The following is a 26398-nucleotide window of genomic DNA, read 5'->3' on the forward strand; positions in this document are numbered from 1 at the left end:
ATTGTATATACACATATACCACATCTTCTTTACCCGTTCATCTGTCGATGGGCATTTAGGTTGTTTCCAAGTCTTGACTATTGTGAATAGTGCTGCTACGAACATAAAGGTGCATGTATCTTTTCAAATTATAGTTTTGTCTGGGTATATGCCAACAGTGGGATTGTAGGATCATATGATAGTAGGTCTATTTTTAGTTTTTTGAGAAATATCCATATTGTTTTCTCTAGTGGCTATACAATTTACATTCCCACCAACCATGTAGGAGGCTTCCCTTTTCTCCACACACTCTTCAGCATTTATTACTAGTAGACTTTTTTACTGCACTGCGTGGCTTGCAGAATCTTAATTCCCCAACCAAGGGTCAGGCCTGGGACCTGACAGTGAAAGCGCTGAGTCCTAACCACTGGAATTCCGCCAGGGACTTAGACTTTTTATTTATTTATTTATTTATTTATTTATTTGGACTTAGACTTTTTAATGATGGCCATTCTGACTGGTGTGAGGTAGTACCTCATTGTAGTTTTGATTTGCATTTCTTGAATAATTAAGCGATGATGAACATCTGTTCGTGTGCCTATTGGCCATCTGTATGTTTTGTTTGGAGAAATGTCTGTTTCAATCTTCTGCCCATTTTTTGATTGGATTATTAGTTTTAAATTGAACACAGTTCTGAATAGCAAGATGAAATCTTCTGACATCCCACTCTAGGCTGTAAATCATGCCTTTGTCCAGCACGTCCATGCTGTATACACTACCCTCCTATTAATCACTTAGTAACCTCCTAGAAGTTATCAGATCAGCTGTCTCAGTGTCACAGTGCTTGTGTTCAAATAACCCTTATTTTATTTAGTAATGGCCTCAAAGTACAAGAGTAGATGCTGGCAATTCGGATATTCTCTTACTGTACCTAATTTATAAAGTAGAATTTATCATAGATACTAATACGTATAGGGAAAAAACAGTATATATAAGTTTTGGTACTATCTGTGGTTTCAGGCATCCCCTGGGGGTCTTAGAAAGTATCCCCTGCAATTAAGGGGGGATTACTGTTTTCAGGCACCAAATTTCTGTTAAACTCTGTTTCCAGCCCCATATGTCATGTCCATCCTCTACTGTACCTGGTGTCTTGGATCTTTGCAAAGTTTTCCTGGTGAAATGGCCCCTTCTTATCTGTATCCTCTGTAGAAGATCAAAATTTCTTCCCAGCTACTATTAATATTTCAGCTACAATTTCTCAGATGACATTCCTGCATCGAGAAAATCCCAAGAACTTTTTATCCTTTAAGGTTTGTACACATTTTGTATATTGTTTTGGTTTACTTTTAGTGGTGCCTCAGAAGAGATTTGAAATGCAATACTTGTCATAAACTAAATTCTCACACATAACCGCTTCTCTATTCAGTTCCATTGATATATTTGTCTATTCTTGAACTATTTCACAACTTTATATAATAATTTGATATTTGGTAGGCAAGGCTTCCCTCACTTCTATCTTTTAAAAGCTTCTTGGCTCTTTTTATATGTTCTTGCAGATGAACTTCAGAACCAACTTGTTTAGTACTCTTATCCCTGTCCTCGCAAATCCCAATGAGATTGTTATAGAAATTTACACTTAGTTGAAAAGTTTTTAAATAATGAGACTTCTCATTCAGGAATATTGTACATCTATCTGTTTGTCAGATATTCATACTTATAGCCTTCAGTAATATTTTGTAATTTTATTCATGTCAGTATTTTGTATGTTTCTTATTAGGTTTATTCCTATCATTTTTTTCACTGCTGTGAATGAGATCTTTCCCCCATTGCATTTTCTAATTGGATATTGTTTTTATAGAGAAAAGTTATTGATTTAAAACTTAAACTCTTTTTCTATTTAATTTTAATAGTATCTCAGTTCATTCTCTTATATTGTCTGTATATCATATATAAACAAGGACATTTTATGATTCTTCCTTTACAGCATTTTAACTTTTGTCTTCATGCTTTGGCTAGAACCTGCAGAGCAACATTCAGTAATAGTTGAGAAAACAGGTGAATATTCTTGATTTTGTTCTGACTTTAAGGTGAATGCCACTAGTATTTCACTATTATGATGATTGCAGTTGTTTTCCTCTTTTTTTTAATTTAAAAAATTTTATTTATGGCTGTGCTGGGTCTTCATTGCTGTGCAGGCTTTTCTCTAGTTGTAGTGAGCAGGGACTACTGTCTAGTTGTGGTGCACAGGCTTCTCATTGTGGTGGCTTCTCTTGTTGCAGAGCACAGGCTCTAGGGCACATGGGCTTCAGAAATTGTAGCACAGGCTCAGTAGTTGTGACGCATAGGCTTAGTTGATCTGCAGCATGTGGGATCTTCCCAGACCAGGGATTGAACCCAGGTCTTCTGCCTTAGCAGGTGGATTCTTTATCACTGAGCCACCAGGGAAGCCTTGCAGTTGTTTTCTATATTCTCTTTCTTTGGCTGCACTGGGTCTTAGTTGCACCATGTGGGATCTTCAGTCTTCATTGCAGCATGCAGGGTCTTTAGTTGTGGCATGCGAACTCTCAGTTGCAGCCTGTGAGATCTAGTTTCCTGACTAGGGATTGAACCCAGGCCCCCTGCATTGGGAGCTCGAAGTCTTAGCCATTGGACCACCAGGGAAGTCCCTGTGTCTCTTATTTCTTCTTTGCAAATAAATCACCTGTACCATTTTTCCAGATTCTGCATATAAGTGATATTATGCAATATTTGTTTTTCTCTTTCTGACTTACTTCATTCTATATGACAGTCTCATTTGTTTTTTCAATATTGAGCTGTGTGAACTGTTTATATATTTGGAGATTAATCCCTTGTCAGTTGTTTCATTTGCAAATATTTTCTCCCATTCTGAGGGTTGTCTTTTCCTCTTGTTTATAGTTTCCTCTGCTGTGCAAAACCTTTTAAGTTTAATTAGGTCCCATTTGTTTATTTTTGTTTTTATTTCCATTAATCTAAGAGGTGGGTCAGAGAGAATCTTGCTTCAATTTATGTCAAAGGGTATGCTGTCTGTATTTTCCTTTAAGAGTTTTATATTGCCCAGCCTTACATTTAGGTCTTTAATCCATTTTGAGCTTATTTTTATATATAATGTTAGAGAGTGTTGTGATTTCATTATTTTACATGTAGCTGTCCAGGAGGACCCTGGTGATCCAAGCTCCCAGTGCAGGGGTCCCAGGTTCAATCCCTGATCAGGGAATTAGATCCCACATGCCCCAAGTAAGAGTTCACATGCTGCAACTAAGAGTTTTCATGCTGCAGGTAAAAAAGAGATCCTCACATGCCACAGCTGCAAGATCCTGCAAGTGGTTTAGTCACTCAGTCGTGTCTTACTCTTTGCAATCCCACAGACTGTAGCCCACCAGGCTTCTCTGTCCATGGGATTCTCCAGTCAAGAATACTGGAGTGGATTGCTGTTCCCTTTTCCAGAGAATCTTCCCGATCCAGGGATGGAACCCTGGTCCTCCTGCATTGCAGGCAGATTCTTTACCACTTGAACTACAGGAAAGTCCTGAAGATTCTGCATGCTGCAACTAAAAGATCCTGTGTGCTGCAATGGAAACTGAATATAGGGCATGCCACAACTAAGACCCAACACAGCCAAATAAACAAACATATAGCTGTCCAGTTTCCCCAGTACCGCTTATTGAAGAGACTGTATTTTCTCCATTGTATATTCTTGCCTCCTTTGTCATAGATTAGGTGACCATAGGTGTGTGGGTTTATCTCTGGGCTTTCTATCCTTCCATTGATCTATATTTCTGTGTTCTGTGCCAGTATCATACTGTCTTGATTACTGTAACTTTGTAGTATAGTCTGAAGTTGGGGTGGTGCCTGATTCCTCCAGCTCCATTTTTCTTCCTCAAGATTGTTTTGGTTCTCATGGCCAATTTTGTTTCATCTATATTTTGCTAGCTCCTGCTTCCCTGCCCACGTAAGAATATTCTGAAGCAAATATCAGATATCATATTATTTCATCTCATCCATAAATATTTTGCTATGTATTTCTAAGACATAAGAACTTGACATCATAAGAACATGACAACAAAACCAGCACCTCTAAAAAATTCTTATATTCATCAAGTATACAGTCATTGTTCAAATTTTCCTGATTGTCTCATAAATGTTTGTGTGTTTATTTTTAGTTTGTTTGAATCATGATCCAAGCACAGGTTATATGCTGCAATTGGTTGATATGTTTCTTTTTTTAAAAAATGTTTATTTATTTATTTATTTTGGGCTACATTGAATCTTAGTTGTGGCATGAGGGATCTTTTGTTGCACTGCTCAGGCTCTTCATTGTGACTTGCAGGCTTCTCTCAAGTTGTGGGGTATGGGCTCAGTAGTTGCAATGCACAGGCTCTCTAGTTGTGGCACACTGGCTCAGTAGTTGTGGCATGGGGGCTTACTTGCCCCACAGCATGTGGGAATCTTAGTTCCCTGACCAGGGATCAAACCCATGTCCCCTGTAGTGGAAGGCAGATTCTTCACCACTGGACTACCAGGGAAGTCCCTGTTTCTTTAGTGTCTTAATCCATAGGTGCCCGTTCCTTCTCCCACCATTTTTTTTAACTCCCATGGGATTTATTAGTTGAAGAAACTGAGTGATTTGTCTCATAGCACTTTCCATAAGATACATTTTAGTAATTGTATCCCTGTGGTGATATTTTCCTATTCCTTATATTTCCTAAATACCTAGGAGAGCTAGAGACGTGATTAGATTTACATTTGCGTTCTATTTTTTACTCTATTGAGGGACAAGAGTATGTCATAGGTAGTATTGTATACTATAAGTAGACACAAATTCTCTTGTTCCTTTTACAATCTTTTTGATGTTCTGAAGTTTCATTAAAAATGTCCAAGTGGAGATTCCTTTCTTTGTTTTCTTTTTCCTGTTTGGGATTCCTGAGTTTTAAGGTTGGCATTTAAAAAAATCCATTCTCAGCTATTTCCCTTCAAATATTGCTGTTCTACTGTTTTCCCTATTCTTGGGCTGAACTCCAATTAGACAACACCTGTAAGCATAGGGCTTTTAAAACGTTGTTGCCCACCAGGGATTAGATGACTTCAGAGCAAGAGTCTGCTGCAGCAGTTACCCACTAGAGTTGTAGTTATTCATTGTTTCCTCTGCTTTACTGCCAATGTACCATATATGTATATATGGACAGAGATATACATTTTTGTGTATGAATACATCTATGAAACAACCCCCAGCTCAAAACAGAACATTTCCAGCACTACAGAGGCTAGCTCCTCGTGACCTCAGTCATTATCCAGTTCCAAGATTAACCGCTTTCTGACTTCTATAGTCATAGATTAGTTTTGCCTATATTTGAATTTCATATACATGGAATCATACTGAGTATGAACTCTTTTGAATCTGACTTCTTTCAGCATTGTCTGTGAGCTTCATCTATTTTCAAAGTATCAACAGTTTGTTCTTCAGAATTCCCTAATTGTCCAGTGGTTAAGATTCTAGGCTTTCACTACCAGAGGCCTGGGTTCGATTCCTGGTCAGGGAACTAAGATCCCTGCAAGCCATGCAGTGCTGCCAATAACAATAATAATAATAATTTGTCCTTTTTCATTGCTATGTAGAATTCTTTCTTAAAATTAACTTCTGCTGTGATGACCTAGAAGGACGGGATGGGGGGAGGGGAAGGAGGCTCAAGAGAGAGGGGATTATATGTATAATTATGGCTGACTCATGTTGTTGTATGGCAGAAACCAACACAACATTATAAAGCAACTTTCCTCCAATAAAAAAATTAACTTTCATTTTGTGGATATATCATAACATAGATAACAAATCCTCTGTTGATGGATATATAAATGGTTTTCACCTTGGTACAAACACTACTGCAGTACATATGTTTATTCATGCACCTTTGCCAATATGTATATCAATAGGATAAAATCCTAGATGTGTAGGTGCTAGGTAAAATATTCTGTGCATTATTAATTTTAATAGATTTTGCCAGATTGTTTTCCAAAGAGGATGTATTAATTTATAAATCCATCAGCAGTATATATGAGTCTGATTCTCATCACCCTTGCTAACTATTAACAATTTATAAATTGAAGTATAGTTGATTTATAATATTATATTAGTTTCAGGTGTATAACATAATGATTCAAAATTTTTATAGATTATATAGCATTTAAAATTATTATAGGGACTTCCCTGCTGGTCCAGTGGCTAAAAACTCATGCTTCCGGGTTTGATCCCTGGTCGAGGAACTAGATCCCACATGCCACAACTGAGGGTTTGCATGCTGCAACTAAAGATCCTGCTTGCCACAATGAAGATTGGAGATTCTGTGTGCTACAACTAAGACCTAGCAGAGCCAAAAAAATAAATAAGCAGAACTTGAAAAAATTAAATTATTATAAAATATTGGCTATATTCCCTATGTTGTATAGTATATCCTTGTAGCTTATTTATTTATTTGTGGCTGCACTGGGTCTTCATTGCTGCGTGTGGGCTTTCTCTAGTTGCAGCAAGCTGAGGCTACTCTCTAGTTCTGGTGTGCAGGCTTCTCATTGCAGTAACTTCTTTTGTTGTGGAGCACAGGCTCTAGGGCATGCAGGCTTCAATAGTTGTGGCACACAGGCTTAGTTGCCTGGCTGCATGTGGTATCTTCCTAGACCAGGGATCTGACTCATGTCCCCTCCACTGGCAGGTGGGTTCTTAACCACTGGACCACCATGGAAGTCTACGTAGCTTATTTATTTTATACATAATTTTATATTTTATTTTTTATTTTTTTTCTTCCATAATTTTATATTTTAGACTTCACATATAAGTGGCAACATAAATTATTTTCTCTGTCTTATTTCACTAAGCATAATACCTGCCAGGTCCATCCATGTTGTTGTAAATGGCAAAATTTCATTCTTTAACACATCTTCTTTATCCATTCATTTGTTAATGTACACTTACTTTGCTTCTATATCATGGCTATTGTAAATAATGCTGCTATGAAGAGACTTAAATTGAAGAAAGTAGGGAAAACCACTAGACCATTCAGGTATGGCCTAAATCAAATGCCTTATGATTATACAGTGGGAGTGAGAAATAGATTCAAGGGATTAGATCTGATAGACAGAGTGCCTGAAGAACTATGGATGGGGGTTCATGACACTGTACAGGAGGCAGGGATCAAGACCATCCCTAAGAAAAAGAAATGCAAAAAGGCAAAATGGTTGTCTGAGGAGGCCTTACAAATAGCTGTGAAAAGAAGAGAAGCAAAAAAAAAAAAGAGAGAGAATCAAAAGGCAAAGGAGAGAAGGAAAGATATACCCGTTTGAATGCAGAGTTCCAGTAAGAAAGCCTTCCTCAGTGATCAATGCAAAGAAATAGAGGAAAACAATAGAATGGGAAAGACTAGAGATCTCTTCAAGAAAATCAGAGATACCAAGGCAACATTTCATGCAAAGATGGGCACAATAAAGGACAGAAATGGTATGAACCTAACAGAAGCAGAAGATAATAAGAAGAGGTGGCAAGAATACACAGAAGACCTACACAAAAAAGATCTTCATGACCCAGATAACCACGATGGTATGATCACTAATCTAGAGCCAGACATCCTGGAGTGCGAAGTCAAGTGGGCCTTAGGAAACATCACTACAAACAAAGCTAGTGGAGGTGATGAAATTCCAGTGGAGCTATTTCAAATCCTAAAAGATGATGCTGTGAAAGTTCTGCACTCAACATTCCAGCAAATTTGGAAAACAGCATTAGCCACAGGACTGGAAAAGGTCAGTTTTCATTCTAATCCCAAAGAAGGGCAATGCTAAAGAATGCTCAAACTACCACACAATTGGACTCATCTCACGCTGGTAAAGTAATGCTCAAAATTCTCCAAGCCAGGCTTCAACAGTATGTGAACTCTGAACTTCCAGATGTTCAAACTGGATTTAGAAAAGGCAGAGGAACCAGAGATCAAATTGCCAACATCCGTTGGATCATTGAAAAGCAAGAGGGTTCCAGAAAAACATCTACTTCTGCTTTATTGACTATGCCAAAGCCTTTGACTGTGTGGATCCCAATAAACTGTGGAACATTCTGAAAGAGATGGGAATACAAGACCAACTGACCTGCCTCTTGAGAAATCTGTATGCAGGTCAGGAAGCAACAGTTAGAACTGGACATGGAACAACAGACTGGTTCCAAATATGGAAAGGAGTATGTCAAGGCTGTATATTGTCACCCTTCTATGCAGAGTACATCATGAGATGTACTGGGCTGGATGAAGCATAAGCTGGAATCAAGATTGCTGGGAGAAATATCAATAACCTCAGATATGCAGATGACACCACCCTTATGGCAGAAAGTGAAGAAGAACCAAAGAGCCTCTTGATGAAAGTGAAAGAGGAGAGTGAAAAAGTTGTCTTAAAACTCAACATTCAGAAAACTAAGATCATGGCATCTGGTCCCATCACTTCATGACAAATAGATGGGGAAACAGTGGCAGACTTTTTGGGGGGGGGGGCTCCAAAATCACTGCAGATGGTGACTGCAGCCATGAAATTAAAAAACCCTTGCTCCTTGGAAGAAAAGCTATTACCAACTTAGACAGCATATTAAAAAGCAGAGACATTACTTTGCCAACAAAGGTCCGCTTGTCAAGGCTATGGTTTTTCCAGTAGTCATGTATGGATGTGAGAATTGGACTATAAAGAAAGCTGATCAAAAAATAAAAATAAAAAAGAAGAAGAAGAAAATTGAGTGCTGAAGAATTGATACTTTTGAACTGTAGTGTTGGAGAAGACTTTTTTTTTCCATTTATTTTTATTAGTTGGAGGCTAATTACTTTACAATATTGTAGTGGGTTTTGTCATACATTGACATGAATCAGCCATGGATTTACAAGTATTCCCCATCCCGATCCCCCCTCCCACCTCCCTGGAGAAGACTCTTGAAAGTCCCTTGGACTGCAAAGAGATCCAACCAGTCCACCCTAAAGGAGATCAGTCCTGAATATTCACTGGAAGGACTGGTGCTGAAGCTGAAGCTCCAATACTTTGGCCACCTGATGCGAAGAGCTGGCTCATTGGAAAAGATCCTGATGCTGGGAAAGATTGAAGGCAGGAGGAGAAGGGGATGACAGAAGATGAGATGGTTGTATGGCATCACCGACTCAATGGACATAAGTTTGAGTAAACTCCAGGAGTTGGTGATGGACAGGGAGGCCTGGCGTGCTGCAGTACATGGGGTCGCAAAGAGTCAGACACACTGAGCAACTGAACTGAACTGATGAACTTTGGGGTACATCTATGTTTTAAAATTAGTGTTTTCATTTTCTTTGGATATATGCCCAAGTGTGGAATTGCTGGATCATATGGTAATTCTGTTTTCAGTTTTTTTGTAGAATCTCCATGCTGTTTTCCACTGTGGCTGCACCAATTTACATTCCCACTAACAGTGTACTAGGGTTCCCTTTTCTCCATATCCTCACCAACACTTGTTATTTGTTGTCTCTGATGATAGCCATTCTTACAGGTGTGAGGTGATATCTCATTGTGGTTTTGATTTGCATTTCTCTGATGACTAGCAGTGTTGAGCATCTGTTGACCATCTGTGTGTCTTCTTTGGAATAATATTTATTTAGATCTTCTGCCCACTTTTAAATCAGTTTTTTTTATATTGAGCTGTATGTAGTATTTATATATTTTGAATATTAACCCCTAGTCAGTCATATAATTTGCAAATATTTTTTCCCCATTCAGTAGGCTGCCTTTCCATTTTCATGATCATTTTTTTTTCTTTGTATTCAGTTTATTTGATTTGAAAAGTACCTAACTTCATGCAAACCTGTTATATATATATATATATATATACACATACACACACACACACACACACACACACACACACATACACACATATATGTGTGTGTGTGTGTTAGTTGCTCAGTCATGTCCAACTTTGCAACCCCCTACGCTTTAGCCTGCCAGGCTTTTCTTTTTTTTTTTTCAATTTTTATTTATTTATTTATTTATTTATTTTAGAGAAGAATGCATAGTTATGCTTTTAATAATCACTTAATGAAACAGAAAAATTATAGTTATTAGCAGAACTGAGACAAGAACCAACTTTTTTCAGCTCCTAATACATGATCATTTCTTTGTTGAGCAAAAGCTTTTACATTTAATGAGGTCCCATTTGCTTATTTTTGCTTTTGTTTCCTTTGCCTTAATTGACAGATCCAAAGAAATATTGCTGTGATTTATGTCAAAGAGAGTTCTTCTGCCTGTGCTCTGTTTTAGGAGTTTTAAAGTTTATTTTTGTTTATGGTATTATCAGTTCAGTTTAGTTCAGTTGCTCAGTCGTGACCCCATGAACTCCATGAACCACAGCACGGCAGGCCTTCTTGTTCATCACCAACTCTCAGAGTCCACCCAAACCCATGTCCATTGAGTCAGTGATGCCATCCAACTATCTTATCCTCTGTCGTCCCCTTCTCCTCATGCCCTCAGTCTTTCCCAGCATCAGGTCTTTTCCAATGAGTCAGCTCTTCACATCAGGTGGCCAAAGTATTGGAGTTTCAGCTTCAACATCAGTCCTTCCAATGAACACCCAGGACTGATCTCCTTTAGGGTGGACTGGTTGGATCTCCTTGCAGTCCAAGGGACTCTCAAGAGTCTTCTCCAAGACCAGTTCAAAAGCATTCATTCTTTGGTGCTCAGCTTTCTTTGTAGGTATTATAGAATGTTCTAATTTCATTTTTTACATGTAGCTGTGCAACTTTCCTGGTACCATTTACTGAAGAGACTGTCTTTTTTCCATTGTAATTAATTGACCTAAGTGTGTGGTTTTATTTATTTATTCCATTCCATTGATTTATGTGTCTGTTTTTGTGGCAGTACCATACTACTTTGATTGTTATAGCTTTGTAGTATAGTCTGAAGTCAGAGAGCATCATTCTTGAGTTCTGTTCTTCTTTCTCAAAATTGTTTTGGTTACTTGGGATCTTCTGTGTTTCCATGCAAATTTTAAAATTATATGTTCTAGTTCTGTGAAAAATACTATGGATATTTTGTTAGGGATTGCATTGAATCTGTATGTCACCTTGGGTAGTATTTTAACTACTAAGTCTTCCAATCCATTAACACAGTATATCTACCTGTTTGTGTCATCTTTAATTTCTTTCACCAGTATCTTATAGTTTTCTGAGTACCAGTCTTTTATGTCCTTAGTTAGGTTTATTCCTAAGTATGTCATTCCTTTTGATGTGATTGTAAATGAAATTGTTTCCTTAATTTCTCTTTCTGGTAGTTTATTGTTAGTGTATAGAAATGCAATAGATTTCTGTGTATTAATTTGTATCCTGCACTTTACCAAATGATGAGCTCTACTGTTTTTTTGGTGGTGTCTTTAGAATTTTCGATGTATAGTATCAGGTAGTCTGCAAAAAAATGACAGTTTTCTTTCCCTTCCAATTTGGATGCCTTTTATTTCTTCTTCTTGTCCAATTGCTGTGGATAAGACTTCCAATATTATGCTGAATAAAAGTGGCAAGAGTGGGCATCCTCGTCTTGTTCCTGATTTTAGAGGAAATGCTTTCTGCATTTAACTGTTGAGTATGATGTTAGGTGTGGGCTCACCATATGTGGCCTTTATTATGTTGAGGTATGTTCCCTCTATGGGCTTCACAGGTGGCACAGTGGTAAAGATCTGCCTGCCAATGCAAGAGACGCAGGTTTGATCCCTGGGTCAGGAAGACCCACTGGAATAGGAAATGGCAAGCCACTCCAGTATTCCTGTCTGGAAAATTCCATGGACAGAGGAGCCTGGTGGGCTACAGTCCATGGGGTTGTAAAGAGCCAGACATGACTGAGTGACTGAGCACACATGCACACATGTTCCGTTTATACCCATTTTGTTTTTTACTCTTTGGCTATGCTGCGTGGCTTGTGGGATCTTAATTCCCCCACCAAGTATTGAACCTGGGCCCTTGGCAGTGAAATCACAGAGTCCTAACTTCTGGACTGCCAGGGAATTCCCTTTTTTTCTATACCACTTTTGTGGAGAGTTTTTTAATCATAGATGAATACTGAATTTTGTCAAAAGCTTTTTCTGCATCTATTGAGATGATCATAAGATTTTCATTCTTCAGGTTTTTTTTTTTTTGCTTTTTATTTTTTTTATTTATTTATTTTTTCATTTATTTTTATTACATTCTTCAGTTTTTTAATGTGATGTATGACATTGATTAATTTGTAGATACTGAACCATTCTCACATACCTGGGATAAATCCCACTTGATCATGGTGTATGATTGTCTAATGTATTGTTGGATTTGGTTAGCTAATATTTTGTTGAGGATATTTGCATCTAAGTTCATCAATGATAATTGGCCTATAGTTTTCTTTTTTTGTGATATCCTTGTCTGGTTTTGGTATCAAGGTGATGTTGGCCTCATAGAAAGTTCCAAAGTGTTCCTTCCACTGCAAATTTTTGGAATAGCTTGAGAAAGATAGGTGTTAACTCAACTTTAAATGTTTGTTTGGTAGAATTCCCCTGTGAAGCCATCTGGTCTTGGTCTTTTGTTTGTTGGGGGATTTTTTATTATTATCACTGATTCAGTTTCATTACTGGCAATTAGTCTGTTCATATTTTCTGTTTCTTCTTGGTTCGGTCTTGGGAGATCGTGCATTTCTAGGAATGTGTCCATTTCTTCTAGGTTGTCCATTTAATTGGCATATAGTTGTTTGTAGTAGTCTCTTATGATCCCTTTAATTTCTGTGGTACCAGTTGTACTTTCTTTTTCATTTCTGATTTTATTGATTAGGACCCTTTTGTTTTTTTTTTTTAATGTTTATTTATTTTTGACTGTGCTGGGTTTTCATTGCTGCACAGGCTTTTCTCTAGTTGTAGCAAGAGGGGGCTACTCTCTAGTTGAGGTGCACAGGCTTCTTATTGTGGTGGCTTCTTATTGTGGATTACAGGCTCCACAATTATTGTGGTGGCTTCTTATTGTGACTTACTTCTTATAGTGGTGTACAGGCTCTAGGGCTCATGGGCTTCAGTGGTTGTGGCTCACAGGCTCCAGAGCACAGGCTCAATAGTTGTGTCACATGGGCTTAATTGCTGTGTGACATGTGGGATCTTCCCAGATCAGTGATTGAGCCTGAGTCTCCTGCATTGGCACGTGGATTCTTTACCACTGAGCCACCAGGGAAGCCCCTCGTTTCTTTTTTTTTCCTTGATGAGTCTGGCTAAATGTTTATTGATTTCATTTATCTTTTCAAAGAATTAACTTTTAGTTTCATTGATATTTTCCATTGTTTTTTTAGTCACTATTTCATTTATTTCTCTCTGATTTCTTTCCTTCTACTAACTTTGGCTTTTGTTTGTTGTTCTTTCTCTAGTTCCTTTAGGTGTAAGATTTGTTTATTTGATATTTTTCTTGTTTCTTGAGGTAAGCTTGTATCACTGTATTTATTTATTTATTTGGCTACACTAGGCCTTAGTTGCAGCATGTGAGATCTTCAGTTTCAACATACAGAATCTTTAGTTGTAGCATATGGGCCCTAGTTCCCTGACCAGGGATCAAACTGGGGCTCCCTGCATTGGGATCAAGGAGTCTTATCCACTGGACCACCAGAGAAGTCCCTTGTATCACTATAAACTTCCATCTTAGAACTGCTTTTGCTGTGTCGCATAGATTTTGGATCATTATGTTTTCATTTTCTTTTGTCTCCAGGTATTTTTAGAATTTTCTTCTTGATTTCTTTATTGATCCTTTGGTTTGTTTAGTTTCCATGTATTTGTGGGGTTTTTTTTGCAGTTTTATTTTCTTGTAGTTAATTTCTAGTCTCATAGTATTGTGGCTGGAAAAGATACGATACTTGATGTGATACTAGTTTTCTTAAATGTACTGAAACTTAGTTTTATCGCTTAGCATTTGATCTCTTCTGGCGAGCATTCCATGTGCACTAGAAAAGAGTGTGTATTCCATTGTTATTGGATGGAATGTACTATATTTATCTATTAAGTCCATTTGGACTAATGTTTTATATAAGACCAGAGTTTCCTTGCTTATTTTTCATCTAGATTATCTGTCCATTTTTGGAAATGGGGTGTTAAAATCACCTAGTATGATTGTGTTGCTGTTCAGTTTCTCCCTTTATGTCTGTTAATATTTTCTGTATGTATTTAGGTGCTCTTATGTTGGGTGCATGTATACTTACTATTGTTATATCTTCTTTTTGTGAGGAAGCTTTGCCACAGCATGCAAGATGTTAGTTTCCATGACCAAGGATCAAACCTGTGCCCCATACAGTGGAAGCACAGAGTCTTAACCACTGGACCGTCAGGGAAGTCACTGTTATATCTTCTTGAATTGATCCCTTAATCATTATGTAATACCCTTCTTTGTCTCTTGTTACAGTCTTTGTTTTGATATATTTACACTACCATGTATAAAATAGATAAGTAGTGAGAACTTATTGTATAGCACAGAGGACTCTACTCAGTACTCTGTGGTGACAAAGAGGATGTATTATACGTACAGCTGACTCACTGTGCTCTATAGCAGAAACTAACAACATTGTAAAGCAACTAAATTCCAATAAATGTTTTAATAACCTATAAAATAAAGTCTATTTTTTCTGATATAAGTATTGCTACCCCAGTTTTCTTTTGATTTCCATTTGCATGAATACCTTTTTCCATACCCTCACTTTCAGTCTGTGTGTGTCTTTGGATCTGAAGTGTGTCTCTTGTAGGCAGCATATATTTGGGTTTTGTCTTTGTATCCATTCATTCACTCCATGTCTTTTAATTGGAGCATTTAGTGCATTTCCATTTAGTGCATTCCCCATTATTGATGGATACATACCTATTGCCATTTGGTTAATTACTTAGGGGTCATTTTTGTAATTTTTTTGATCGTCTCTTATTCTTTTGTTCTATTCTCTTGTAATTTGATGACTGTCTTTAGTGTTAGTTTGGATTCCTTTCTCTTTGTGTATGTGTTTCTACTGTAAGTTTTTAGTTTGTGGTTATCATCAGGGGTGTGTGTGTGTGCGTGTCTGTATGTGTATAAAATCAATGTATATATACATATATGTGATTAAGCTGCTAATCTCTTAATTTCAAAGGCATTTTAACAGCCCTGCATTTTTACTTGCCTCACCCCATGATTACTGTTTTTGACATCATATTTTACATCTTTTCATCTTATGTAGCCTTTAACGACTTACTGAATATATATATGATTTTAGTGCTTTTATTTTAAAACTTCCCTACTAGCTTTGTACATGGATGATTTACTACCTTTACTGTATATTTGCCTTTATCAGTAAGCTTTTTCCTTTAGTAATTTTCATGTTTATAGCTGTGGCCTTTTCTTTTTCACTTCCCTTTAATGTTTCTTATAAAGCTGGCTTGGTGGTGCTGAACTCATTTTTTTGCCTGTCTGTAATACTTTTGATTTCTCCATCAAATCTGAATGAAAGCCTTGCTGGGTAGAGCATTCTTGATTGTAGGTTTTTCCTTTACTTCACTTCATATGAATTGTGCCCCTTCCTTCTCACCTGAAAAGTCTCTGCTGAAGTTAGCTGATAGCTTTATGGGAATTCCTTTGTATGGTATGTATTGCTTTTCCCTTGCTGCTTTTTATATTCTCTTTATCTTTAATTTTTGCCCTTTTAATTACAGTGTGTCTTGGTATGGTCCTCCTTGAATTGATCCTGTTTAGGACTCTGTACTTCCTGGACCTGGATATCTGGATATCCAGGATAGGGAAGTTTTGAGTTACTATGTCTTCAAATAAATTCTCTGTCCGTTTCTCTCTCTTCTCCCCCTGGGATCCCTGTAATGTGTATGTTCCAGGATGTTGTTTCAGAGGTCTCTTAAACTGTCCTCTTTTCTTTTTATTCTTTTTTCTGTTTTACTTTGGTGATTTCCATTGCTCTGTATGCCAGCTTGCTGATCCATTCCTTTGTATCATTTAGTGTACTTTTAATTCCTTTTAGTGTAGTTTTCATTTCACTTATTGTATTCTTTGTCTGTTTGGTTGTTCTTTATATATTCTAAGTCTTTGTTTAAAACTTCTAACTTCTCAGTCTGTTCATCTCTTCTTATCCTGAGTTCTTTGATCATGTTTACAATCATTACTTTGACCTCTTAATTGGGTAGATTGTCTATCTTCACTTCACCTAGTTCTTCTGGAGTTTTATCTTGTTCCTTCATTTGGAACATGTTCCTCTGTCACCTCATTCTGCCTAATTTGCTGTTTTTATTTCTGTGTATCTGGTAGCTTGTTATGTTTCTCAACCTTGGAGAAGTAGCCTTCTGTAGGAGACATCTTATGTGTCCCAGCAGCACACTTCCCTGTTGTCACCAGAGCTATATGCTCTAGAAGTGGTTCCTTCTGTTATGGTGGGTTGACTACTGTGGGTGGTCTCATAGGTGTGGCTCACCTCTGGTTTGGTTGGTTTTCAGACCCTGCATTATATAGAGGCTACTAGCTGCTGGTCAGCAGGGTCAGGTCACAAATCCTGGCTGAAGGATCCAGGTTATGGGGGGGGGGGTGGTCCTAGGCTAGTGCTTGCTCACTGGTAGGCAGAATCAGTTTCTAGGATGGATTTCCTGGATCTAGTTTCAGCCTTCTGAATGGGGCTGGTTCCTGACATGCCTGGCTGCAGGTTCCCGGGTATTCCATTGCTGGTACTAGCCCACTGGTAAATAGGGCTAGGTGGCTGGCTGAGGAGTCCAAGGCATCTCAGTGCTGGTATTGGCCTGCTGATAGGTGTGGCTAGGGCCCAGGTGGTCCCAAGGCTATTGCCAGCTCATTGGTGTGCAGAGCCAGGTCTTGGTATCTCTGGCTTCAGGGCCCTATGCATCCCGAAGCTGGTTTCAGCCCACTGGTGTATGGGGCTGGATCCCAAGGCTGCTGGCTAAGGAGCCCAGGGTGTCCCAGGGCTGCTCTCTGCCTGCTGATGTTTTGGCTGGGTCCTGAGAAGGCAGGCTGTGGGGCTGTGGTGATCCTGGGGCCAGTGTCTATCCATTAGTTGGCGGGGTTGGAGTCCAGGAGATCTCACCAGTGGTGCCCACTTACCAATGGGTGAAGCTGGGTCCTGGCGCTAGTGCCAGTCCACTTGTGGGTAGAACCATGTCCTGGGGTCTCTGGCTGCAGGGCCGAGGGGTCCCAGAGCTGATTTCTGGTCACTGGTGGTTGAGACCAGTTCTTGACATGGCTGCAGGGTCTGGGTTGTCCTCAAGCTTGTGTCAGCCCACTGGTGATTGAGGATGGATCCTGGTGGCTGACGGGCTCAAGATGTCTCAGAGCCGATGTTGGCCTGCTGGTGGGTGAGGGCATAGCCCAGTAGGTTCCAGGGCTAGTGCCAGCCTGCTGGTGGGTGGGCTGGGTCCTGCCATGGCAGGTTGTGGTGCTACAGTGGTCCTTGGGCAGGTGTCTGCCCACTGGTGGGTGAGGCTGGTTCCAAGGCTAGAGCTTGCTCACGGGTGAGTGAGTCCAGGTCACAGGGTGTCCTGAGGCTGGTGTCTGCCCACTGGTGGACAGAGCTGAGTCCTGGGGGTCTCTGGCTGCAGGGCTTTGGGGGTCCTGGGTCTAGTGCCTGTGCTCTGGTGTATAGGACTGGGTCCTGGGCCCTCTGTGGACAGGGCCATGTCCAGAGGCAGCTGTGGGTTCAGAGGGTTTTAAGACCACCTACCTGCTGGTGTGTGTGGCTGTTCCTGCCTGACTAGTTGCTTGGCCTGAAGCATCCCAATATGGGTGCCTACAGGCTGGTGGGCAGGAGTGGGGCAGCATCCCAAGGCTAATAAACTAGAAGCAGGATTCCAAAATGGTGCTTGCCAGCCCCAGTGTCTACGTCTCCAGGATGAGACATATGTCTATGTCCCGTTGGCCTCTTGCCTCCCTGGAAGGCTCTCCAAGATCAACAGATGGGGCTGACCTGAACTTCTTTCAAATTACTGCTTCAGCCCTGGGTCCTGGAGCGTGTGAGATTTTGTATGCCTTTTAAGACTGAAGTCTCTATTTCACATAACCCTCCGGCTCCCCTGATAGTAAGCCCCACTGGCCTTCAAAGCCAAACATTCTGGGGGATCATCTTCCTGATGTTGGACATTTGGACTGGGGAGCCCAGTGTGGGGCTCAGACCCCTCGCTTCTTGGGGAGAGCCTCTGCAATTGTAATTATTCTCCCATCTATAGGTTGCCCACTCTGGGGTATGGGTCTCGACTATACTGTGACTCTGGTCCTCCTACTCATCTCATTGTGGTTCCTACTACTTTAGCTGTAGGAGATCTTTTCTGCTAGACTCTGGTCTTTCTCATCAACAGTTGCTCTCATCAAATAGTTGCGATTTTGGTGGTGCCATTGAGAGGAGGTAAGCTCAGAGTCTTCCTGCTCGGTGATTTTGACCAATAAAGAAACTAGTAAGAAATATTTTTATCTTTGACAATCTGACAGGTTAGAAACCTATAACTAATAATTTTTTTTTTACTAAAAATACATGCACATGGCAAAAAACAACACAAGCAATATAAAAGGATATACAATTGAAGTTATAACCCCTGTTCCCTCGGTTCCCTTTCCAGAGATGCCCACTGTCATTTTCTTGTTTATTCCTCCAGATATCTTTTATGCAAACCATACAAGTATATACATGGGGGTATATGTATGTGTGCACATGCATTTGAATATCTGTCTGTCTGATTTACTGATGAAAACATCTGAACATACTTATTTGCTCATGTGGGTTAGTATATTTTAGGAAAAATTCCTAGAGGTATGATTGTTGTATCAATGTATTATAGTGATTGATATTATTCCCAGCCCAGTATCCATGCCATGTCTTCACCATTGTTCAGCAGTCATAAAGTTTGAAGCGAGTGGAACTGATCTCACTCCCAGCTTCAAGAGTGGGTGCACCACCGTGTAACACGATCAAAGTAAGTCCATCCCCCATGCCTTGGTTATTGGTTCAGGCAAGCCAGGCCTTCACCTATCAATGCATACCACTGTCCTGTCAAAGGGAAAGTTCAGGAATGGTCCAGTGATACCAAGTCAATGAAATGGTAGAAGATATTTGTTGACATATTGGGAGGAAGAAGATTTATTTTCTTTTTTTTTTCCTTTGCTCTTGTGAGAGAGAATAAAAGTCAGCTTTGTCTCTTCTTTCGCACAGTATGGTGTAGCTGATGTGAAGAGTTCAAGTGCTGCAGCCCTTTTGCTACCAAGAACAGAGTCAAATTTACAATGGAGCTCACACTTGGGACGACTGAACTGACAGATGGTAGGAAATTAGGCCCTTGGTGATATTGTTGATCCACAGAAGCAAACCAATTTCCAAGCCCACTCATCCCCTGGAATTTGGAACCAATAGATCCTCTTTATTGTTTAAGACTACTGGAGTTGAGTTTTCTGTTACTTACAAATAAAAAAGCATATAAACTTTATTTTTTTCCTTTTTTAAAAAGGTTTTTATTGGAGTATAGTTGATTTACAATGCTGTGTTAGTTTCAGGTGTACAGCAAGATGATTCAGTTATACATATACATGTATTTAAAAATGTGGAACACTTCATGAATTTGTGTATCATCCTTGTGCAGGGGCTGTGCTAACCTCTATATTGTTCCAATTGTAGTAATGTGCTGTAGTAATGTAGTAAAGTGTGCCAAAGTGAGCACACTTTAAATTTTTTGATAAGTTGCCTTACAAAAGATATACCGATTTACAATCCAGCAACAAAATATGAGTGTTTCTCTACAGCCTTGACAAAATAATATATTATCAAACTATCTGATACTGCCATTTTTATAGGAAAAGAGTGATATCATAACAGTCTTTTTATCATGAGTAAGGTTAAACTTTTGTTAGTTTGTTTATGTTTTGGCCACTCTGCTCAGCATGTGGGATCTTAGTTCCCTGACCAGGGATTGAACCTGTGTCCCCTGCATGGAAGCATGGACTCCTAACCACTGGGCCACCAGAATTCCCTAAGCTTTCTAATATACTTAAAATTCACATATATTTCCTTTTTGTCTGCATGTGTGTGTGTATACTACTCATGTCCTTTGCCTAGTTTTCTATTTCTCTTTTCTTATTGCTTTGTAAAAGCTTTTTGTATCTGAAGTAAATCAGGTTCTTGTTATGTGGGTTGAAATGTACTTTCTGAATCTCTTCTTTGGCTTTTGATTTTCCTTTTCCATTAAAACTTTTTTTTGGCTGCACTGGGCCTTCATTGTTGCTTCTGGGCTCTTTCTGTTGCAACGCACAGGCTTCTCATTGCAGTGGCTTCTTTTGTTATAAAGTGCAGGCTCTAGGGCACTCAGGCATTAATAGTTGCAGCTCATGGGCTCTAAAGTGAGGGCTCAGTAGTTGTGACACATGGGCTTAGTTGCCATGCAGCATGTGGAATTCTCCTGGACCAGGGATTGAACCCGATCCCCTGCGTTGACAGGCAGATTTCCAACCACTGGACCACCAAGGATCTTTTTGCATTTTTTAAAAATTTTGTTTATTTATTTATTTTTGACTGTGTTGGGTCTTCCTTGCTGTGCAGGCCTTTCTCTAGTTTGTGAGCAGTGGCTACTCTCTAGTTATGGAATTCTCTTGTTGTGGATCTGGTGTATGCAGACTTCAGTAGCTGTGGCTCCTGGACTTGAGAACACAGGCTTAGTAGTTGTGGTGTATGAACTCAGTTGTTTGCTCCATGGCATGTGGGATCTTCCTGGACCAGGGATCGACCCCATGTCTCCTGCGTTGACAGGTGGATTCTTTACCATTCAGCCACCAGGGAAGCCCTTCTTTTTGCTTTTTTATGGCAAATATATATAACAAAATTTAGCGTTTTAAGCACACAATTCGTTGACATTAAGTATATTCACAATATTGTATAACCTTTACCACTATTTATTTCCAGAACTTTCTCATCCTAAAGAGAAACTCTGTTCCTATTAAATGATAATTCTCCATTGTCCCTTCCAACAGACCTGGTAAACTGTTCTAATTTCTGTCTGTATGAATTTGCCTATTGTAGGTAACTTATATGAGTGTAATTGTACAATATTTGAATTTTTCTCTTATTTCATTTAGCATGTTTTCTGCACAAAGGTTTCTTTTTATTCATAACATAGGCAAAGTTATTTAAGTCAATAAATTTTTAAGGATTTTCACACGTCCTGATTCTTTCCACTGCCAGTCACCATAGTTCCTCCAAAGTTGTCACCTTCAAGGCAGCCCTACAAAAAGTTCTGCTCAATCCACAGCTGTGATGCTTGCCACAGTTGTTTTAGTTGGGCCTCTCTGATCTTCAGTGGAGTGCACTTCAAAGTTTGCCACCTGTAATCTTTAAGATCCAATTTCCTCAAGCAGTTCACTATAGGTTCCTGTTTAGGGTCAGGAGATGGGATGTCTAGTTCTCTAAAAGCTTATCAAGTTCAAATGATATTAATTCCTATGTTATCACACCCTAGAACTTGACAGAGATCATTAGGATATGCCAATACCTTTGGAAAATCCAGACACTGTATTCCGAAGATAAAAGCCTAAAAAGAGGAGCCCATCTTCGTTTGTTTTATGTCAACATTAAAACTGAGTACTAGGATCAATACAGCTGGTAATTTAAAAGCTTATTTAACTTTATAGCCCTGGAAGCAATCTTTATGCTCATCAATACACACCCATTTTATGGATCATGTTCCTTCTTATCTGTATCAAAACTCATACTGAACAATGAGTTGTGGGTTGCAAAAGAGGACTTACTTTTGCACTTGTCTGTTAAGTCTTTGTCCACAAATTAAACAAAAACAAACACAAGTGCTATCATTTAGCATGTTTTCAAGATTCATATTTATTGTAACATATATTAGAATGTTATTCCTTTTTATGGCTGAATAATATTCCATTCCATGTATATACCAAATTTTATTTATTCATTCATCTGTTGATGGACACTTGAGTCATTTCTCAGTTCATTTCAGTGGCTCAGTCATATCCGACGCTTTGCGACCCCATAGACTGCAGCATGCCAAGCTTCCCTGTGATCACCAACTCCTAGAGCTTACTCAAACTCATGTCCATTGAGTCAGTGATGCCATTGAAAGATTGTTGCTGAACAATAAGATGCCAGGATTCTTGGCCTCCGGAGGAGACGAATTCAATCCGGGGCCAGAGACGAGGCTGGATCACTCAGAGCTTTTGTGTAATAAAGTTTTATTAAAGTATAAAGGAGATAGAGAAAGCTTCTGACATAGTCATCAGAAGGGGGCAGAAAGAGTACCCCCTGCTAGTCTTCAGCTGTATGTTATATAGTCACTTGCAGTCTATTAATGAAAAGAAAGGAATGTCTTAAAATTTAGAATGACACCAGATAATTCATCCCAGGCCATAAAACAATTGACTTGAATCTTGTAGAAGGGCAGATTACCACGCAAATAGTTTCATTTACATAGATTAGGGGAACAATATCTGAGTATAACATACTGGTTTGTCAAGTAGGTTGAGCCATTTGGCGGAACCAACTTGAAGACAGAGTCTGGGGTACATTAACATAGCTTAAGACAAACATTTCTATAAGAAAAAATGTATTGGTTAACTCAAGGTTTTGAGAATAGTTAGCTTCAGGTGAAACCAGGTGTCATAGCAACACAGCATTTTAAGTGAAACCTCCTTTTAAATTTGTATAGAGAAGGAAAAAATAGATCTATAGTTTGTTTCTTCCTGCCGCTTAAGAGAGATAAAAATGTCTGGCACTTGCAGCCTATTTCTTCCGTTTGGAGACCCCTGGCCTTCCTGCCTGTTACCCTCTCACCATCCAACTGCCTGTCTGAGGTTATTGATGTTTCTCCAGGCAATCTTGATTCCAGCTTGTGCTTCATCCAGCCTGGCATTTCGCATGATGGACTCTATATAAGGTAAATAAGCCAGGTGGGAATATACAGCCTTGACGTACTCCTTTCCATATTTGGAACCAGTCTGTTGTTCCATGTCCAGCTCTAACTGTTGCTTCCTGACCTGCATATGCTGCACTCAATATGCTAGCAAATTTGGAAAACTCAGCAGTGGCCACAGGACTAGAAAAAGTCAGTTTTCATTCCAATCCCTAAGAAAGGCAATGCCAAAGAATGCTCAAACTACCACACAATTGCACTCATCTCACATGCTAGTAATGCTCAAAATTCTCCAAGCCAGGCTTCAACAGAACGTTGAACCATGAACTTCCAGATGTTCAAGCTGGTTTTAGAAAAGGCAGAGGAACCAGAGATCAAATTACCAACATCTGTTAGATTATCAAAAAAGCAAGATAGTTCCAGAAAAACATCCATTTCTGCTTTATTGACTATGCCAAAGCCTTTGACTGTTTGGATCACAATGAACTGGAAAATTCCTAAAGAGATGGGAATACCAGACCACCTGACCTACCTCTTGAGAAATTTGTATGCAGGTCAGGAAGCAACAGTTAGAACTGGACATGGAACAACAGACTGGTTCCAAATAGGGAAAGAGGTATGTCAAGGCTGTATATTGTCACCCTGATTATTTAACTTACATGCAGAGTACATCATGAGAAACGCTGGGCTGGATGAAGCACAAGCTGGAATCAAGATTGCTGGGAGAAATATCAATAACCTCAAATATGCAGATGACACCACCCTTATGGCAGAAAGTGAAGAACTAAAGAGCCTCTTGATGAAAGTGAAAAAGGAGAGTGAAAAAGTTGTCTTAAAACTCAGCGTTCAGAAAACTAAGATCATGGCATCTGGTCCCATCATTTCATGGCAAATAGTTGGGGAAACAGTGGCAGACTTTATTTTTTTTGGCTCCACAATCACTGCAGATGGTGACTGCAGTCATGAAATTAAAAGGCGCTTGCTCCTTGGAAGGAAAGTGATGACCAACCTAGACATCATTTTAGAAAGCAGAGACATTACTTTGCCAACAAAGGTCCGTCTACTAAAGGCTATGGTTTTTGCAGTAGTCACGTATGGATGTGAGAATTGGACTATAAAGAAAGCTGAACGATGAAGAACTGATGCTTTTGAACTGTGGTGTTGGAGAAGACTCGAGAGTCCCTTGGACTGCAAGGAGATCAAACCAGTCAATCCTAAAAGAAATTAGTCCTGAATATTCATTGGAAGGACTGATGTTGAAGCTGAAGCTCCAATACTTTGGCTACCTGATGCGAAGAACTGACTCATTTGAAAAAACACTGATGCTGGAAAAGATTGAAAGTGGGAGGAGAAGGGGATGACAGAAGATGAGATGGTTGGATGGCATCACTGACTCAATGGACATGAGTTTGGGTAAACTCTGGGAGTTTCTGATGGACAGGGAAGCCTGGCATGCTGCAGTCCATGGGGTCACAAAGCGTTGGACATGACTGAGCGACTGAACTGAACTGAATACTTAGGAGTGAAGTTTTTGTATCATGTGGTATTTCTATATTTAAATTTCTGAGACCCTACCAAACTATTTTCCACAGCAGCTACAAGCATTTTACATTTCCATCAGCAATGTACAAAAGTTCCAATTTCCTTTTTAAAAAACTTATACAATTTATTTAAACTTTAAAAAGTTTATGCATTCCTCCCAACCCCTGCCCCCCACTTCTTAAAACCCCTCTTTGCCTCTTGCCACCATCAGTCTGATCTCTGTATTTCTAAGCTTGGGGATTTTTGTTGTTATTATTTTCAGATTACACACATAGGTAAGATCATACTCTATATGTCTTTCTCTGTCCTACTTGTTTCACTTCCCTCTAGGTCCATCCATGTTGTTGCAGATTTCAAGATATCATTCTTTTATGGCTGAAATATATATATATATATATATATATAATTTGTTTATCACTTCATCTATCAGTGGATAGTTACATTGTTTCCATATCTTGGTTATTGTAAATAATGGTGCAGTGAACATGGGGGTGTATATATCTTTTCAAATTAGTGTTTTTGTTTTCTTTGGATAAATACCCAGAAGTAGATAGGACTTCCCTGACTGTCCAGTGATTGAGACCGTGCTTCCAATGCAGGGGTCTCTGATTTGATCACTGGTTGGGGAACTAAGATCCCACATGCCAAGCAGTGCAGCAGGAAAATAAAATTAAATAAATAAAAATTAAAATACCCAGAAGTGGAACTGCTGGATCATATAGTAGTCCTATTTTTAATTTTTTGAGTAACCTCTATACTGTTTTTCCATAGTGGTTGCATCAATTTACGTTCCTACCAACAGTGCACAAGGGTTCTATTTTTTCCACGTCTTTGCCAACACTTGTTATTACTTGTTTTTTGTTTGATTGTAATAGTCTTTTTTTTTAAGTAAAAAAATCTCAAATTTTTATTGTCTTCATAATAAAATATGAAGCTCAAAACTGGACCACTTGGCCCTTTTTCTTCTTTTCTCCTCCTAGCTCAAAATGCTTGTATCTCTTAATAGCCAACATTCTCTTAGATCTGCAGTTGGGCTCAATGCATTCAATCCCGAATACAATCTACATTGTAGTTTTAGCCTTTTCCTGGAAAATCGGCTTAGTCTGCCCACCATAGTCACTCTGCTTCCTGTCATAACGCCGCTTTCCCTGGGCATACATAGAATCCTTGCCCTTCTTGTACTGTGTCACTTTGTGAGGTTGGTACTTGCCATACTTCTAACAGAAAGTCCAACGGACTTTGGAAATGTTCACCATGTTTGCAAGAGCGTTATCAGAGAAAAGAGACCTGGCCAGAAAAGAAGTATATCCATGATAGTCACTTTAACAAGTGTGAGGTGATATCTATCCCACTGTGGTTTTGAATTGCATCCATGATGATTACTGATGTTGAGCATTTTTTCATGTACCTGTTGGCCACCTTTTGTCTTCTTTGGAAAAATATCTTATTCAGACCTTTTGCCCATTTTTAATGAGACTTTTTTTTTGCTGTTGACTTGTATGTGTTCTTTGTATTAAATATTTTTCAGATATATGACTTGTAATTATTTTCTTTCTTTTTAATTGAAGTTAATTGGTTTACAATGTGGTATTAGTTTCAGCTATACAACAATGTGAATCAGCTATATGTATACATATATCCCCTCCCTCCTGTAATTATTTTCCTCATTCAATAGGATGCCTTTTTATTTTGTTGATGGTTTATTTTGCTGTGCACACGATTTTTAGCTTGATGTAGTCTCACTTGTTGCTTTTGCCTTTGTGGCTTTTGTCTTTGCTATCAGACTAAAAAAAATCATCATCATCAAAACCGATGTTAAGGAGATCTACCTCCTATATTTCCCACCTATATTTTCTTCTAGATGTTTTATAGTTTTAGGTCTTACATTTAAGTCTTTAACCATTTTGAGTTAATTTTTGTGTATGATATAATATAGTGGTCCAGTTTCAAGTGTGAATGTCCAAA

The 26398-nt window shown here is 38.9% G+C and overlaps 1 protein-coding gene, 2 non-coding genes and 1 pseudogene across 6 annotated transcripts in view; 1 reads left to right on the forward strand and 3 right to left on the reverse strand.

The window, feature by feature from the left end:
- The window catches only part of ITGB1BP2 (integrin subunit beta 1 binding protein 2), a 39536-nt gene extending 20080 nt beyond the window's left edge, over positions 1-19456 (forward strand). For 2 of the 4 annotated variants that reach the window (XM_043458265.1, XM_043458266.1), the window contains one exon: positions 19186-19456. In XM_043458265.1, the coding sequence (XP_043314200.1) occupies positions 19186-19287 (102 nt within the window). In that variant the 3' untranslated portion in view covers positions 19288-19456. Of the gene's footprint in view, positions 1-18833; positions 18950-19185 lie in introns of all 4 variants that reach the window. The other 2 variants (XR_006267439.1, XM_043458267.1) reach the window with 2 other exon arrangements.
- A 108-nt stretch (positions 19457-19564) lies between these two features.
- Positions 19565-19667, reverse strand: LOC122436140. Its single transcript, XR_006267908.1, has one exon. It is a non-coding gene; the product is annotated as a U6 spliceosomal RNA (small nuclear RNA).
- Positions 19668-21695: 2028 nt separating this feature from the next.
- On the reverse strand, positions 21696-21823 carry LOC122436203. Its single transcript, XR_006267960.1, has one exon. It is a non-coding gene; the product is annotated as a small nucleolar RNA SNORA40 (small nucleolar RNA).
- Positions 21824-25246: 3423 nt separating this feature from the next.
- LOC122434661 lies at positions 25247-25689 on the reverse strand (annotated as a pseudogene).
- Positions 25690-26398: the final 709 nt, after the last annotated feature.

Source organism: Cervus canadensis, chromosome X (genome assembly GCF_019320065.1).
Source record: "Cervus canadensis isolate Bull #8, Minnesota chromosome X, ASM1932006v1, whole genome shotgun sequence".
Classification (NCBI taxonomy): Eukaryota; Metazoa; Chordata; class Mammalia; order Artiodactyla; family Cervidae; genus Cervus; species Cervus canadensis.